We start from the raw sequence: 19,314 nt of genomic DNA on the forward strand, positions 1-19,314 counted from the left end.
AAACCAGTCCATAGTTGTATATAATTCCAGTCAGAAAACAGGAAATGGTCTCAAATATATTTAACATTCACTGTCACAGACCTCAACCTTAACAGCTACAAGCCATGTTTCCAAAAATTGTTATTATTCTCTTGGAAGCCTCAGGCCAGGAAACATACCTATTTTTCACAAAATCATTGAGAGCCATGGGGTCTGCCCTCTCCCTTCTGCCTCCTTTCCTTGCACCTTTTGACCCTTTGTGATTACTGCTGCCCTTAACCTTTGTTCCCTATTTTGCTACACATTAAGCAGCTATAGAACCTTGAGATGTTTCCTATACTCTCAGCCTCAATTTCCTGCTCTGTACGAGATTCTTACTGTGATTTTAAAGGAGATAAGATGGATGAATGCTCAGCGATGTGTCTAATAAATAATAGTATTCAATAAATGTTTATTTCCCTCCTCCCTTTTCCTCTCCCCTACTTGACTGTATCTCCCAAACCCAAATGAGCTTAAAAGTAAAAGTTTCATTTTAGAGTAGTTTTAGAGTTACAGAAAAGTTGCAAAGATAGTACAGAGTTCTGGTATACCCCTCACCCAATTTTCCCTGTTGTTAACATCTTATATTACCCTTTGTCACAATCAATACTGATATATTATGATTAACTAACCTTAGTATTTTATTAGGATTTTCCTAGCTTTTCCTAATGTCCTTTTTCTATCCCAGGATACCACATTACATTTAGTTTTCTGACTCCTTAGTTTTCTCTGGTCTATGATAATTTCTCAGACTTGCCTTGTTTTTGATGACCTTGACAATTTTAAGAAATATCAGTCAGTTTTTTTGTAGAATCTCCTTCGATTTGGGTTTGTCTGATGTTTATTTATGGTTACACGAGGATTATGGGTTGTTGGGAGGAAGATAACAGAGATGAAGTGCTATTCTCATTATATCTTATCAAGGGCACAGGTTATCAACCTGACTTACCACTGTTGATGTTAACTTTATCACCTGGCCAAAGTTGTGTTTCCCAAGTTTCTGTAAAGTTACTTTTTCCCTTCCTGTCTATACACTACTCTCTGGAGGCAAGTTTCCAAGCACAGTCTACACTTAAGGAAGATGAAGAGGAGAGTTAAGCTCTACATCCTTGATTGGGAGGCGTATCTACATAAATTATTTGGAATTATAGATTTTTTTTTTAAGGAAATCTTTGCCATCCAAAAGACTGATGGTAGGTAGCAGCTTTTCTCCAAATCACACTGGAATGATCTCCCTCACAACATACTATCTCCCATGAATAAGACATATTATTCAACCCTCAGAATGGGAGAAAATATTTTCAAACAAAGCAACTGACAAAGGATTAATCTCCAAAATATACAAACATTTCATGCAGCTCAATATCAAAAAACAAATAACCCAATCAAAAAATGGGCAGAAGATCTACACAGACATTTCTCCAAAGAAGACATACAGATAGATGGCCAACAAACACATGAAAAGATGCTCAACATCCCTAATTAATAGAGAAATGCAAATCAAAACTACAATGAGGTATCACCTCATATGAGTTAGAATGGCCATCATCAAAAAATCTACAAACAATAAATGATGGAGAGGGTGTGGAGAAACAGGAACTCTCTTACACTGTTGGTGGGAATGTAAATTGATACAGCCACTATGGAGAACAGTATGGAGGTTCCTCAAAAAACTAAAAATAGAACTACCATAAGACCCAGCAATCCCACTCCTGGGCATATACCTGGAGAAAACCATAATTCCGAAAGATACATGCACCCCAATGTTCACTGCAGCACTATTTACAATAGCCAGGACATGGAAGCAACATAAATGTCCATCAACAGAGGAATGGATAAAGAAGATATGGTACATATATACAATGAATATTACCCATCTATAAGAAGGAACGAAATACTGCCATTTGCAGAGACGTTGGTAGACCTAGAGACTGTCATACAGAGTGAGGTAAGTCAGAAAGAGAAAAACAATATTTGTCAGATAGTAGAAGATGGGGTAGATTTGCTCTTTGTTGCCCTAGAATAAGATGAAGATGGATGAGAGCATGTCCTACAAATGGATAGATCCGACCTACAATTAGAGCCCTTCTATAACAGAGTGGTTGAATAACAGAGAAGGCTATCTGCACAATGCACAATGGTGAGTGCAGCCCGTAGGATATATTCAAGAAGAGGCTGGGATGTGCTTCTCTTAAGGCCTCAAGAGGAATTAGTCTAGCAGACATCAGATACCTCTTTCAAGTTCATTATCGAATTATTAAAGATTAACAAACGTGAAAAAATAATTAAAAAATAAAACTGATGATTTATCAGAGTGGCAATTTAAATTAAAAATAATAATTTTTTAAATTTTTAAAAATTTAAATTTTTTTTAAATTTAAAATTTAAAACAAATAAAACTGATGATTTATCAGAGTGGCAAGTTTAAATTTTTTAAAAAATAAAACTGATGATTAATCAGAGTGGCAATTTTAAGACAATGACAACAGTCAGGGCTGGTTCAGAGACAGCCATTTCTATATACTGCTGGTGGTGGAGCCTTCACACCATTGGGATGGCAATTTAGCAAGACTCAGAGGCCTTTAAAACTTTGACTCAGCAATCCAATTCAAAGAATTTATTGTAATGATGAATTCAGTCAGGTACTCTTAACACGTGTGCATGAAGGTATTTCAATAAATGTTTCTCAGTTAAAATTTGTAAACAGCGTAAATATTTTAAAAGAAGAGAATGTTTAAAAAGCTACGTGATAAATTCCTAAGAGGTCATTTCGAGTACTGATGTCTGTAGATACTCATATTAAGTAACTCGGAAGTGTACTGGCTGTATGTTTTTAAGTCGTAAAACAGGTTATAAACTTTGTGTATTATATTCTCACGTTTATAAAATGTATATTTGTTTATTTGTATATGCATGCTCAGAACAAGACCTGAAGAGTGAAATGCCTGTTATTGGTGGTTTTGCTGCTAATGATTTCTTGTCATCTTTTTCTTCTTGCTTGTCTGTATTTCTAATTTTTCTCCTAATGAATATGTACTATTTTCATAATAAAGAAATACTCAAAGGTTATATTGTCTAAATTATTCATTCTATCTACAATTTTTCTAGATTACAATAATTTTGTGTTAATCCAGAAACCAAATATTGCCATAGGTTAAGAAAAATGCATGTCCACTGTGGTTTTTGTTCCCCCATTTACTTTTTTCAGTTATTTCTTTTTTCCCCCACTTTCTAGTGGTAATATGACTTTTGCAGAACCTACAGAAGGAGAAAAATCTATTTCTTTGTGTCAATTTTTAACTCAGCATTAGGACTTCCTATTTTCTCTTAAATTCTATATTCATCTGCATATCCCCAGGACTTAAATTGAAGACGACATTTTACCACCTACCTACTTCTCACACACAATACTATAAAATACCTTAAGCACTATGAAAACCTGGTATTTATGTACAAGACAGAACATCATAAATGCCAAGCTTTTATCCTGGAAAGAGAATCTTAGGAGTTAAGGTGAGAACATGGCTTTAAATTATTAAATTTTTCCTTCATTTTTCATGCTTCTTTCATTTTCTATTGGCTTTTTTCTTTTTTCATCTCTATCTTTCTTACTCTTCCTCCCCTTCCATTTAAACATCCCTCCACCCGCATACACACACCAAATGCGCTTTTCCCCTTTTAGTCTCTCTAAATTCTTTCACATGTTTACTTTTCTTTCATACTTTTGCATATGGACAAGAACTGGCATGATTTTCTCCTTGGATTTCCTAATCTGATTAGAAATAGGGCACATTCTTCAGAATAATATTTTCTTAGGGAAAAAGTGATCTGTAATCTCTTCAGTACTGGATGGAGGCCACAAGGGACATTCTACATCTGACAATTGTATTTCATTTGTAGGTTTTCTCCATAGGATTCATGGACATGTTTCTGGGAGAAGTGAGGGCTCTACCTGCCAAGTCAATTCTGAGGATACGTTTTTAACCTTTTCCTTTCAAATAGTTCAAAAATTCCAAAATGATATTATTCCCTTCTATCTCATTATTACAGTCTTAAAATTTACTTCAATTCACTCATTTGAATTAAAGGCAGAAATTTTAAATATCACAGGTATTTTGGGATGTGTTGTCACTTGAAAAGATGTGGTATAAACAGAGATAACTTTGCTTTTTACTGCCGGAAACATCTCCCAAGGTCCACAGAAATGTATAACGAAGGTGAGATGATCACTCTGCTGTAGTCTTATTTCCTCTGGCAGAATGCAAAGCTCTAGTTTTAAGAGAAATCTGTGGAGTTACGAACCTATACATCAGCACTAATTTTCAGAAGACAAGTAAAGTGTCATGAAACAATAGGAAATGAAATAAGATGGATAGAAGTCAGGAAAGAAGTCAACAGTTTAAAATGCCAATTTTTAAATCTAAGGAAAGGCTAATTTAAAAAAAAAAGAATAACTGAGACTGTCATAAGTAATGGGAAATTAATATCTTGGCTGAAATACTCAAACAGGAATCTGTGACACTTGCATTCACTCTTCTAGGAGTGTCACAGGAAGAGAAACAATGATCAATCTGTGTTACCCTGGGATAACTTTATCTCCTGATCTGTACAATTGAGTTGGGTGACTGGGTGGGGGTATTTTATCGTACACCAAGTCTTTCCATTCTCAGCCCTCTATTCTTGTACAGGGTCGGTCATGCTGTATTTCTAAACTGAAAGATTCTTCTGCCTGAAAGTAAAATGCCACTTGACATTTCAGCAAGCCATAATTCAAGGAAATGGAGGAACAAATACCAAAAGGTAATTTAGTGTAACAGGATGTTTAAAGGGGAATTTTTTTTTCTCTCCTACCTCGTCATCAGAGGTCCAAAAAATCTGAAAGCAAAGTAATTAATTAATTAAGAGGTAAAAAGTATTCCCACATTCCAAAGTGAGGTGCTAGATCGATTCCTTGCACAGGCCCACTTTGTCAAGGAGGTAGCATCTTGTGATGCTCAGGCCAACCACCACTCTAGGATAGAAACAGACTAAGGATGCAGCAATCCTAAGAGAGGACTGCACTGGAGAGAGTCGTAGGTGTGCACTGAGAACCACTCCCACGGGAGAGGAGGAATGCTTCCCCTTCAGTTCTAGCTCCTGTTCACATAAACCAGGCAAAGAGTTTAACACATGCTCCCTGGGGTAACCATTAGAAGAACACAGTGAATCAGTGACTCATTAATATCTGAAAAAGTCTACTGTGGTTGAAAGTACCCCAGTGAGAGGAGGAGAAGGGGTAGCTGTGGAGCAGTTGGTGTAGCAAGGACGTGTGAGCTTCCTATTGGTCAAGAAGAAGTTAACCCAAGAGAAGCTGTGCAAGAGGCGAGGCTGCCAGTGTGAGGGGACTGGAACAGAAAAACCCCAACTGGTAGGTTTGAGCCCCAAGAGTTTAGCCAAAGAGTGCATTAATTTAGAAAGGTGCAGTGCAGAGGTCTCTGCCTGGTGTCATCAGAGAACCCTCAACTGTACTCCCTTAATGTAAACTATGGACTTTAGTTAACAATAAAGTATCAATATTGGTTCATCAATCATAACAAATGTACCACACTAATATGTTTGACACTGTGTGGGATGGGCGTGGGGTATGTAGGAATTCTCTGTGCTTTCTATGCAATTTTTCTGTAGACCTTAAAAAAAGTAATATAGGCACATGGTAATAAAAATGCCAATTGTATCAAAGAAAATACAATGAACAAAATTGTTTTCTCAAAAGATTGTTTAATATGAAAGGTGAAATTATGAGAGCATGAGTTAGCAAGAATATGGGAAACAAAAGAAACAATTAAAACTGCCTGGCATTAGAGTTAGAGGAATGTAAGGATGGGATCCATCAGAGTGGCATGAAAAGAAGAAATGGCTGAACAACAGGAAGGAAAGGCTAGAAGTCATAAAAGGAGAGTGATATCCAATATTCAAAGTCAAGCTCTTTGAACTTCTGACATATATACCTCTGTGTGCCTTACCAAAACCAGGAGTAAAATCTGACATACATTCTAAGATGGACAGGTAACTAGCTAGGTAGATACATACATACACATATACACACATATATTGCTTTTAAAGAAAGGGGTTAATTTCCAAAATTAGGTTGATAATGGAGTAGAAACAAGAGACTGGAAGACACAGAACAGAAGTCAAGCATTCAACAGAGACAAGAAGTAAGAATCAGATATCACCCTGAGAACATACGTTCTCCCGTTGCTACACACACAAACCTACGAATAACCTAAATGTTAGCAAAATCTTGAAGTAGTCATTGAACATTCCACAAAGCACAGAAGGAATTTGGGGCCAATTTTACTCCTTACAGGTAAGATGTACTTACTTGTATGTTGACTCTTTGTTTTACTTATCAAGTAGAGAATGTTTTGATGGGTCTAACCATGATTCCTCCTTAGAAAGCAAAGGAATTTCCTTTATGCTTTTCTCTTGAATCTTATCTTCCATTAAATTAGTATTTCTTTTAGGAAGGGAAAAACAGTTCTCAAGCCGCCAATGCTTTGCCTGAAAAAACAGAGATTTACTTTTATAAAATGTATTTTCCTTGAACATTTATATGTGTCTAACATGTGCTAGATTATTAATTGAAGTCTTGGGGACACCAGAAATGAAGATGATATGGTTCCTGAACTCAAGGAGCTTACAGTCTTCTAAGGGAGATGGGACATATACATGTAACTTTAATAAAGTTAGAAAGTGATGTATCATAAGAAACAAACAAATATTTTCTGAAGAGATAATAATGAACTGCTAAAAAGAAATTAACATTCCCACTTTAAAATCCTGTATAGCAAGATGTATATTAACTAAAAAGAAAAACAAAGCTTTGGTTGAAGAACTGTCTGAATTTTTCATACTACTACTTTCTTTGCATCTTCCCCTCCCAAAATCTCAAAAGCCAGTCCAATTACTGAGTACTTTTTCCTAGAAAAATATATGTGTTACATGATAGTTTTCACAGATCTTGGCTACCGCTCTTAATGTGTATCCATCTAGCGAGATCTCCCCATTGACAATTTATGTTTTAAATACAGAAGCAATTTCCTTGTCTTCTATTTGTTCACACTGTATCCACAGGAACGCAGCAGGGAACACAGCCTGTGTGAGATGAGGGAACGTTAGGGATCCCCAGCATATCTGACTGGCCTATGAATGATCAACTTTTGTCAGAGGATTTACAAAGTACAATGCCTACAGGGGTCAGGAAGGCAAGTCTTGTATAAGATGATAAATAGCAAATGAAAGTCAGCCTCAGTGTTCATAGGCAAAAGGAAAAGAAAGGTGGCATTACACTGACTTAGAGGGAACCTATTTTCCATAAAGGGGGCCACAGCTACTCTCAGGGAATGACATGTTCTTTTCCAAGAGAAGCAAGAAATTTGGATATTATATGAAACCTCTTAATGTTTAAACATGGGCAACTAAATCAAATTTTAAACACTGGGTGAATAGGCTCCATCAAAGTCACTGGCCATCAAAGCAATCAGCTGAGGAGGGGCGCCAGTACACACTCTGCCCAACACAACAGTGGTCAGTGCTGAGATGGACACTGAAGAAGCACAAGCATCATCTAATTTCTTTTTATACCACAATCATCTGACAGTTTCTTGGGATAAATGTATCTCCACAGATAAACCATCCCTACCCCTATCTCTCCAACTCTAGAAATAGACATAGCACACCACATACTTTTAAAACTCTAACTTGAAAACCAACCTCAGATCAATAGCTATGTTATAAAACTGATTCACAGTTATTAAAAAAAAAACTTCTTTTTTGAAATATACTGAATCACACTGCATTAAATTTTGAATACTTTAATCAGACTGAATGTGATTGGAAAATGAAGCCTTAGTGTATGAAATTAAAATACACGATTGCTTTTCCTTTTGTTTTTATAACTGCTAGAACAGAATTAATTCCACGAAAAGACAAATGCAACATTCAAATGTAGGTCAAAAGTCACTACACTGTACAAATCAAGCTGGTTCAGGAAAAATTGCTCTGATCCGAGCTATATTTAAGAATTGAGTCTCTTCTTATCTCTGTATTTCCGTCTGCCTCCCATATCTTTCTGTTCTTTCTGTGAAAGGATGTCTCATCTCACACTATGAGAAGGACATTCACTGTTGCTTTTTTCCAGTATCTGCTAATTTTCTCTCTTTCTTCCTCCCCTCCTCTCCATTGCCCTCCCCTCCCACTGCCTCCTGTGGCCCTTGGAACTAACAGCACCCATATCCAAGACAGCTTGACAAAAGTGAGTTCTTAAAAAACATTTAAAGCTCAAGCAGAAGGGACTAGAAAACGCAGCTGTCCCCCGCTTTGCCCGTCTTTACTTTCTAAAACTACCCAGCTCTGGTGGCTCTTTTCCTATCTCGAACAGAAGGGAAAAAAACCAAACTATTTTCACGCAGGCTTTCTGAGGCTGAGTTCTTTGAAATACAAAAGCAGAGATGTGGATGGACCTAGAGACTGTCATACAGAGTGAAGTAAGTCAGAAAGAGAAAAACAAATATCGTATATTAACGCATATACATGGAACCCAGAAAAATGGTACAGAAGAACCAGTGTGCAGGGCAGAAATAGAGACACAGATGTAGAGAACAAACATATGGACACCAAGGGGGAAAGTGGCAGGGGCGGGGGGCAGTGGTGGGATGAATTGGGAGATTTTGATTGATATATATACACTAATATATATAAAATGGGTAACGAATACGTGACGACCTATATACATGATGAAGTTCATCAATTTCATCAAATAGCTGATTTTACTGTTGATTTTTTTTCTTTCCATCCTCCCCCATCCCCTCCTTCCTTTCTTTCCACTTCTCAAGTTAGTTAAATCAGTTAGAAACCTTCTTTTGAACGTTCATACCATTTTCCTAACCTCTGTTACCATGAGCTGTTCTTTTGCATTTGTATCACAGATTGCTGTTCCCAAATGTACCTTTTGCAATTTCCGTATCAGACTTTAAAAAAAAGTGTTACATCACTGCAATCATTTAATATTTTCACATTTTAGAATTCTGGCATTTCTGTTCATTCAGGAGTACTGTCTTAATTCCAGTAAGAACAAACTCACAGAAGCCCCAACTCTGATGAGATCGCTCCGACCTCATGAAGACTGGATAAGTTCCGTAGAGATGTGTGAGCCAGGCGGCCGCTTACTGGTTCTCTCCGCCTCTGAAGACTGCAGCATTTGTGTGACTGTTGTCTGTGGTGCTCCTGTCCAGATCTTTGGTCAGGTAGAAATATCATTTTCTTATTATTCTAATATTTACTTGACATTTATTATGAGCTAGGCCTGATTTCCATTTGAATCTCATCGGCCATTCAAGTTCATTAGTCATGAAAGAACTGACTTCCATTTCTGGAACTGTAGCTCCAGGCCTCCCTTATTAACCAAGGCAGTTCTATCAAGTGGAGGACACTGGAGACATGAAAAGTTTGGGGCCTCAACGCAGCTCAAAATGTACCAGGATTTCTGAGAAAAATTTCTCCTCCAAAATAAGTGGATCCCTTCAATTTCAAAATTTAGTAGAAACCCACTACAATGTGGATAGATTTACTGCATTATTATCAAACAGATGACTATGACAGCCAAGTAATTATCAGGTAATAATCAAATATAGAAAAATTTAGGAAAAAACCAAACTCTTCTGTTCATTGTCTGATTTATTCCTGCCTAAATAACAATTGCTAATGTTTGCTGAGTTTCTCCTGTTCTAAGGTCTCTACATGAATAATTTCATGTAATCTTCACAATTGCCCGTCCCATGAGGGATGAATGCTCATTATTCCCATTTTATAGATGAGGAAACAGAGGCACAGAGAGTTTGAATAAATTGCCTGAGCTCACAGAAGCTAATAAGTGGTAGAGTTTGACGTTTGACTCAAGCTGGCTCATTTCAGAGCTCATGCTTTTAACCCCTTCCTCCCATGAAACTAAGCTGTGATTTATACCTGCTTATAAAAAAATAGAAGAAAGAAAATATTTATTGTCTCACATTTCTTTTCTTTTTTCCATTTATTTTCATGGGAACTCAGCTCCTGTTCCCTTTGTACTTTGGGGGACAAAATATCATCCCGATCTGTTTCAACCAGCACTGTTCAGACATGGTGGTGTGAGCATAGCCCGGAACCTCAGTTTCTATCTGGCCAGTTAACATGGTCCTATTCAGCAGCCTCAGGTGCCACTCTCATGCCCTGAGTACGGCGATTCTCTTCATGCTGGAAGACGAAGTCTGTTGTTGCTCCCTTTGTGAAGTCGGCTTGAGGATATCAACCTGTGCTGACAGAATTCCGTACAGCCCTTTAGGACACGGAGGGTGACGGTAAATCAGAAAATGATGGTAAATTGTGCAGGTAGACCGTTTTGGGCCGGGTAATGCGGAAGTCTCCAAGAGCTGTACAGCCTCTTCTGCTCTGTAAATAAGGCAAGTGCTAGACTCTTCTCAGGAAAAAGAGTGTCTGGGTGGGAACTCAAATCGGTGTGTGGGCAGGTGTGATGAGACAGCATGGGGCAAAGCTGGCATTCTGAACATGAAAGGAGTTGAAAAGCTGCTTCTGGCAGTTGGAGAAGTTAATGCGATGCTGACATTGCTATATGGCCATGCCACATGGGCTCTGGTGAGATGAGGTGCAAAAAAAAAAAGAGTGTCTTCAAGCGGGTGTTGTCTGGAGTATAAGTCCTTTAGATGGTGCTGAAGCAAGAAATAGGGCTGTTCCAGGTATGCGTGCCATATAAACTGTGTCCACCAAACACAATCTGTACTGCAATTTTATTTTAATTAAGAAATATGTGCTAGTAAAACTGTTCATTTTATACCTTTGATAGTTTTCCTTAGTTATTTCGTAAAGTCTTTTTCTCGCATAAAATACAAAAAATACTACTATTTTATAGTATTATTAGAAAATTGAGCAGGTAATCAGTGACACAAAAATCCCAAACTAACTCAGGAGGACAATAATGTTAGATGAAAGGCCAGGACTCTATTTAAATTATGTTTACGGTCTCACTTCAAATAAGGCATATCTTAACTGTTTATTCTCAAACAATGCATGGTATATTACTGACAATACTGCATTCCTAAATTGGGGGATTGACTTGACGATATATGAACAGAGGATTTTCAATATTGAGAAAAATCTGTTTTTCCCCATGAATTATTTAAAAGAAGTCTGATCAATACATGTTTTCTTTAAAATACTCAGATTGATCGTGTCTTCCTTTATCTAGAAAACAGACAAGACCTGATTCATAGTTATCTGTAACAAAAGGCAGTCAAAAATTATAAAGATACTGTTAGAATTTTTTCAACGTACCTCTGTATTCCAGATTTTCAACCACCCCTCAAGATCTCCTGCGGCGAGGTATCAATTTGACTTATCAGTAGACACAATAATGGAACCAACAACGTTATGAGCCAAAAATTCAGCCAGAAGGTGCTTCTTAAATGTATCCCAGAATCTGACATACCCAGATCCTCCACAAGACACCAGGTTGGCACCCCCTAATATGTAAGAGAACCCCTAACTAGGAAACTACAAACACAAGAAACAACTTCCTCACTGGTTTGCCCTGTAGAAAGCATATGGATGTTGGAGAGGTGAGTAGCCCCAAAATCAACTTCCAGCACTCTGATTCTCTCAAATATAAACTGGAAAAAACCCTATGATACATTCACTGGTTTTTGTTGAATATTAAATGAGATAGGATATGTAAGATGTTCCATTAAATCTAGTTACCACTCCTTCGTTCATTGTTTTGATATTATTTGGGTTTTTAAATTTTGATAGAAGTAATCTGTTACTTCAAATAAACTTACAAAATACTAATTTCAACATTATAATAATATTTCAATTACGTAAAACACATCTTTCTTAATTACCCGTGGGACACATATACCAAAGAAGTAAAATTCCTCTTGCACAGAGCTGGATGCGTGTATGTAGTTATAGCAGCATAGCTATTGATTCCTCTATGTAGCTGTATGCTTTGAATTCTACTTATGAGCTTGTTTTTTAATCTTTCATCAAGAATTCATTGTAAGTCCTTATGGAACACTTTCTTGGTTCATAGGCCTAGAACTAACCTTTTCATTTTCCATTTTTATAGGCTTGTAGAAGCACTTTACCTAAATTATTCTTCTGTGGCAAAGTTCCTATTATTATTTGATAAATCTGTAGACTTCCAATTTGCTTCACAAATGTGCTGCCTATTAACAATCATATCTGTTTAAGGTAGAAATAATGGTATGTAGCCGCTTCAGTGGAAACAATTTGGGAATACTGATAACAGTAAGAAGAATTAGTGTTGAGAGCAATTTCAGGATAATAGTTCATTTTGTAAGTATAAGTGCGTCCTGGAAAATAGAAAGTTTTAGAATCTGTTTCAAGGTCTATTCTAAATATTTCACAATGGTTCTAAAACTCTATAGGGGTATACCTTTATTGACTTTTAATGCAGAAAAATTATATAAGAAAATCATGCAGATTTTCCATCTGCAAATTGAATATGCGAGAGTGAATGTGGAAAACATGGTTCAGATTTCTTTTTTCAATCATATGACATATATATGTCTAGATTCCTATTGTTGAGGAAAAATATTTCTAAAATTTAAAAATTACTTTTTAGGTGAAAGGTCAAAACTACGCCTTGTTCTCAGGAGCAGATTTTTACTCTGGGAGCACGTAGGCTGCATCAACACCACACTAACACAGCCATTGAAGACAAAGGGGAAATTAAGCAAAGAGTTATTCAATCTATTATAATATCAAATAACTATGGTAAATCATACGTTAGCGTACATCTTAGAAGAAGCTCTGACCAGAACTCCAACTTATTCTGGAAAGGATTCATAGTTGGTAAAGACACCCAAAGCATTACCCACACCAAAAATATTAAGACAAAGAGCAGGCAGCTCTCTTGACCTGGGATCAGCAGTTAGCAGCAGCTATTTCAAATGTTGCTATTGCCCCCAATCTCCAAGTTTGTCACTATTTTCTCATAGCCCACTTTGATAATAAGTGCCAGTGCGGTCATCTCAAGACTCAACCCTTCTACCCCATGCAGACCTAAGCTTTGGCTCGTATATTTGGAGCATATTTCTTGCTGTGCCCTCTACCCTACCAAATCTCTATGCCATGGCTACAACACCAATTCTGATCGTTGCCGAGTTTTTCTCACTCTGATCCTGACATACGCAGCACTGTATAAATTGCTTGTGGGGTCTGGTCTAGCTCCTGTTCCTGGACCCATCCTCCTGAATTCTAACCTCGTCTGCCATGGCCTGTGGCTTCCTGTGACCTGGTGCTGACTGTTCGCTAGACACAGTCAAACTCTACAAGACCTAGATCGGATTAGATTGAACTTTCTTTATTGTTCCCTGCTCCAACACTTCACAATATATCAAAGCAGTCTACAGTCAAAATATAAATATATATTTTACCTGTGGCTACAATGTTTTTTCTTGCTTCAAGGAAGCAAAGCCTCATAACAGCTTTATTGCACTCAGTGTCTGTCTCAAAGGAACAGGCTCCCAGAGTGGCCTGGTCAGCCATGGGGTGGGTGAAGCAGCTCCTCCCGGCACCAGGAAGCTTTTGAGGCTCTCTATCTGAGATGGAGAGAAGCCAGCTGTCTTAATGAAGAGACATATGCTTTTCAAACAAAACACTTATGAAAAACAATAGGCCCACCCCCATCACAGCCTCCAAAGACTCCAGCAAACCTCATAATGTTTCCAGTCAACATCTACGGAGCCTTGTGCTGTTCACTTCCTCAACCCCAACTACAAGGATTGCTTGATTCCATTTTTATTTCTCATACTCCGTACAAGCTTACTGTGTTTTCCCTTGATGTGAATTAATAGGGACTTCATTTTATAGTCCCTGCTAACACCTTAGAGATCCTGATATGTTCAAGACAAATGTGATTTTAATATAATGGCATTTTCAACTTATTAATCATTAATATTAAGCTTGCAAATAATTTAATGAACATGAGATACGACTGTGTAATGTATTTCAATGATCATTCTTAAGCAATATTATTTTAGTGAGTTACCCTGGAAAGGATATTCCTAATGGTGCTTCAATGATCTAATGATATCATCTCCAAGCCACACTAATAAAAACTGGGGATATCCATCCCAGAATCTATAAACAGTCTGCACACAGTTATGAAAAACCTATACAGAGGTGTCTTCAAAATTTCAAAGCAAGAAATCTATAGCAATGCCTCTTGTGTCTTTTATACATTTGACATTATCTGCTTTTCTCTCCTATCTGACTGTCTGTTTTTAATCATAGCCACAATTAGGTTCACTATCAGAACAAGACTGTGCTCTCCTGAGGACTACTGCAGACAAAGACGCAGAATTCCACCCTCTCCATGGAGAATTCAGATGAACCCTCATGATTAGCTCTTTGGACATAAAGCAGGTCAGAGTTTTGTGCCTGCAGCCAAGTAAACTCTAAATCTCTTAAGTTAGTCATCTTCCTCCTAAAAAATTACTCCCTTAGCTTTTCACACACACACACAAAAGCTGTATCTGATGACCTGTCCTTTCATAAGGTCTAACTCAGCCTCTGTGAGTTTATCCAGTTGAGACAACAGAACCTCACTGGGCCCTGAGGAATGACATATTCATTACCCAAATAAATTAGTCTAAGGAAAAACCTTTAGTATCTAAAGAAACTAAAATAAAATGTGAAAAGCAATTGTCAAGACATTTTGCTTAAGTATAAAATATTCATCTGCTATGCTAAACTCCCACCAGACACAAGTTACTCCCATCTCATGCTTCTCACAGGTTTCTAAAGCAAGAAATAATTTAAGATTTCCAGGTGGTATAATATTTAATACAAGCTCTAGATTGAGCCTGAGCAGCCTATCAAGTGAACACGAGTTCCCATCGTCCTACCAAGGAGCGCCCAAGGTTCAGCCAAAGGCAATTTGGCGAGGTTTATTGGCAAAAAATAAACTAGATAAAAATGAGAGGCCTGCTCCCTGCTGTCAGTAATTCAGAAACGCTGATATAGCATAAAGAGAAGGAACGGCAGCCACGGAGAATTTGCTAAGCCAAGTAAATCTCAAGGTTCTTTTTAGTCACGTTGACGAGACGACATCACTAATCCCTTGTGTTGATAGCCAATCATCTATAATTTAGGAGCAAGCTGCAGCAGGTCCATGAACAAACAACCAGGCTTACTGTGGCTGAACTCAGCCACCTTATTTTAGTTGCAAACTTAGGCTCACCCGATTTGGATTTTAGCAGCCGCTGATAATCAGGGTGAAGGATATAGTGAGCATTTTCTGTGCTACTGTTCCACAGGACAGTTTCTCCATCATAGCTCCCTATATGAGCCAAGACAGAGAACAGAACTTGCCTGAAAGTTAGATAGAAAATATGAGCAACAGCAATTAGAAGAAATCATTATCGAAATAACTTACACGGAATCTGGCGCTTCGTAAGTTCTCACTGCGTATTTGGAGACATGAACGAATAGTAATTACTAGTGTTTTTATTAAACTTTAGAACTTAGAAACTTCATGAAATATCTGTTCAGTAAGTGTGACAGAAATTATTGTTATATCTTTTTCATTTTATAGTAATAAAGCATTCAGAATAAAAGCTTTGTAACTAAACAGCTTGAGTCTGAGTCCCGGTTCTACCACCTACTAGCTGTGTAACCTTGGGCAAGTTATTTAACTTTACCTGATGCCACAAGTTCTTCACCTATAAACCTTGGTTAATAATTTTATTTTTTTCATAGGGCTGCTGTGAAGAATGAAAAGCACTTAGTGCCTAGCATATTACAAATACTGAAAAAGTGTTAATAATTTTTGTCATATTTGTTTATTATTGACGGCAAACAAATTAAGTCCTTCTTGGTTTCTGTTTCCTACAGTCTTCGTGTGTGTATGTGTGTGTGTGTGTGTGTGTGTGCATGTGCGTGTGTGTGTTCTTTTTTTTAATTGAAGTATAGTTGATGTGTGTGTTTTCTTTCAGTTCCTTCTCTTTTATGTCCTTTATTGAATGCTGCTTTCTCCAATATTAAAAGTTTCCCTACACAAAGTCCTTCCCTACTGCTCATTACAGAAAACATAGAAAAGCCCAAATAGCGAGGCTAAGTCTGACCAAGCCTGTCTCGGGAGGAGCAGTGCATGCCCAGACCACTGCTCTCAGCAGCCCAGTGAGGAAAGCTCCCTAGTGAGCAGAATGCCAACATCAAGTGGAGAGCAGAAGACCAGAGCTGAGTGGGCTGTACTGATGGTGTCTTTCTTGGGATTTGGAGAGAGAAGAGAGTAATACATGCTGAACTCTGTAAACTGCCCGAGGATGATGGGTTTCCACGGATTACCTGTCCATGGGAGTAGACTTCCAGCAGCTACATAGCAAATTCAACTGCAGAGTTGGCCCCCCAGAAGATAATCAGGCAAGTTCTGAAAACAATGAAACTGTAAATGTAGATAGAGCAGGAAACCTTGTATTGTAACACTTCATAGATATCCAAGCTCTTTTCCTGTAATTTTTCATTCTTCTTAATTGATGACATTTCTGGTTCTATAAAAAAAAATTAGTCTGTCAAAATACAGACTTGATAATTTCATGGTGCAATCTGTCTCTATAAATTTATTTCTTTGGCTGGAAATGATTCAGCAATTTCTGATCCTTTAATATATCATGTCAAAGTATGCCTGTAGATCCTTTCAAGAGCTTGGATTTATAGACGTTTCATGAGACCAGTCTTTAACCAATGTTATTTAGACTAAATTGTGCCACAGGGTTAATGTGTTCCCATTACAAAATATCTGAGTACCACGGAAGTGTGATTTGTACCCAACAGCCCTAATGCTGCTCCTCAAAAAATGACAATGAAAATAAAACTTGTATTTACTGATGAGCTCATTGTGAGCACTGGGTTAAATCCTTAACCAGATTATCTTGTGCAATCTTCACTATAAACCAAGATACTGATATATTATTATTAATCAGAAAAAATTATAATTTAGAGTTTAAATAACTTTCTCCATATGAGGTAGTGGCAAGTGGTGGAACCGTTATCTGAAGCCAGGTAGCCAAGCTCAGGAGCTGACGGTCATAACCATTATCACCCAGCCCTAGAAATAAGGACCAAGAGTATCTCTAAGGGCAAGGACTGCTTCTTTAAGAAATCTTTTCATTTTGCAGTTGAGAAAAGGCTTTTTCAAAGTGAGTGAGGCAAAAAAATACAATTTTCACAACTGATGGTCACGTGAAGGTTCAAGTAACCTGTAACAAGAATTTGTGGAGGTAAAAATGCAGTGCGTACGATATCGTTACGGTGTTGTACTCCTCCCTTCCATTCTTCAGGCTGGATGAAAAACTGATTGAAGTTTTTACTTAGAGTAAAACAGAGTAATAGCCCTAGTAAAAAAGGATATAGCACTTCGCTGTGGATATAAAAGTGATATAGATATTGAGTAGCCATCATGCACTTGGATGGTGTGATTTGAGAGGTCTAAAAGATGCTGCTGCCCAAAATTTTATCCCTACTTGTCATCCATAAGGCTGAATCCCCACACTGAACTTGATTTTGGATTCTCTCCTGAATTCTCTGGCAAATTATAAATATTTAATATCAGAAGGTTAATCTTCTTTTCATAATCATCAAACCAACCATGCATGCATCTATCAGATTAATTATCCACAACCAAGACCCTAAAACAAAATTTCTCCAACATGGAACCACCAAAAGGGTTTTGACAGTAACAATAAAAAAGGGTAGAGTCTGTGGGTCCTTTTTCATACAGCATCTTGAGGAACTATATTTGTGGAACACTTGAAAATGCCACTTCAAAGAAATGGGATGGAGGACAGATATGTTTTCAACAGAAACAGTAGTTTTGAAAAGGTCAGTATTCTGGGGCACTTCTGGTGAATTTGAGGACAGACCAGAAAAGACAGAGAATGAAATGTCTTGTGCCCGGTAGAGAAGGGAGGAGCCTAAAGTTAAATTGGGGGGGCATCAAAATATGGGGCCACCGTGTTTCCTCTTGATTCCAACTCTGGCTCCCAGCCTCTGGTAAGCCTCTCCCTCCTTCTAGAGCCACACACATTTCAAAGGAGCATTTGTAACCCCAGGCTTGGTGTCTCCACCCACGTTGTCTCTTCACCTTTCTGAAATCTTGCTTTCTATTCCGCCCACGCTAAAGGTCTCCCAACTGCCCTGCCAGTGTATCTAACTCCTCACCCTCTGATGGATGTGAGTTTGTTCCTGGAACTCTTCTGTTTCCAAACACCCTGCTCCTCTTCCTGCCTCCCCAACCTTTCATTCCTTGTACTCTACTTCATCTCCCTTTTCTCTATTTCTCTTGTTAATATGGACATTACTCACTGTCATTCCTCCACTCTCCTCTCACTGCTCAAAAGGGCTTGTTCAGAGATTTTGTACACCATCGTAATTTCCAATCTCACTTCTGTACAAATGGCTCTTAAATTTATCTACATTTAGAACTTTTTCCAGTGTTGAGTCACTCCCACTTGACACCTGACAGTTCCATTATAGTTTCCATCATCAACACATCAAAAATCCAAATGTTTCATCTTCGCTCCACAGGATGACTCCCTAAATTCCCAAAATTGGTTAATAGACCAGAATTCCACCTTCCTGCATGCCTTTCTCTTCTCTAGTCAAATAAAATACTCAGATTCTTCCTCTGTGATATGTTACATATTCATTCCTTCCTTTTTATTTTAAATAACCAATGACAGCTTCCTAGCTCAGCACTCACTAGCTCATGGTGGAAAATTTTTAATAGCCTCTTAACCCATTTCACTGTTTCTAGGCTACACATCTCTGGTACATTCTTCATCCTGCAACCAGATTAATCATTCCATTCAGGAGCTCTTAATATACATTCATTCTACAAGCATTTCTTTTCTCCTTGGAAGTCCCTGTTCATGGTGCTGCAGGGGACAGAGCCATGAATATAAAGTGATTAAAATGCAAACTGAAATGTGCTAAGTGCCAAGGAAGTACTGACCAATTGCCATGGAAATCCAGGTGTAGCAATCACAGAAGGCTGAGTGAAGGGGTTATTTTTGAGCTGGACCATAACGGATGGGTAAGATTTGGAAGAGGAAGTCGCTCTAGGCAGAGTGGGGAAACAGCATGATCAAAAGGTAAGGCTAAGGCCCTGTTAAAAACCATTTCTTAGTTTTTTCCATTTCCTACATGACAAAATTCAAATGTCTGGGGGCCTGTTAT

The 19,314-nt window shown here is 37.8% G+C and overlaps 1 protein-coding gene across 1 annotated transcript in view; it reads right to left on the bottom strand.

Moving 5' to 3' along the window:
- WDR49 (WD repeat domain 49) overlaps positions 1 to 19,314 on the bottom strand; it is a 135,344-nt gene that overhangs the window by 20,940 nt on the left and 95,090 nt on the right. Inside the window, 5 exon segments of the mRNA XM_033855200.2 lie at positions 6,383 to 6,600; positions 11,386 to 11,573; positions 13,512 to 13,676; positions 15,320 to 15,418; positions 17,337 to 17,446. Of these exon segments, the coding sequence (XP_033711091.1) occupies positions 6,383 to 6,600; positions 11,386 to 11,573; positions 13,512 to 13,676; positions 15,320 to 15,418; positions 17,337 to 17,446 (780 nt within the window).

This window comes from Tursiops truncatus, chromosome 4, assembly GCF_011762595.2.
Source record: "Tursiops truncatus isolate mTurTru1 chromosome 4, mTurTru1.mat.Y, whole genome shotgun sequence".
NCBI classification, from domain to species: Eukaryota; Metazoa; Chordata; class Mammalia; order Artiodactyla; family Delphinidae; genus Tursiops; species Tursiops truncatus.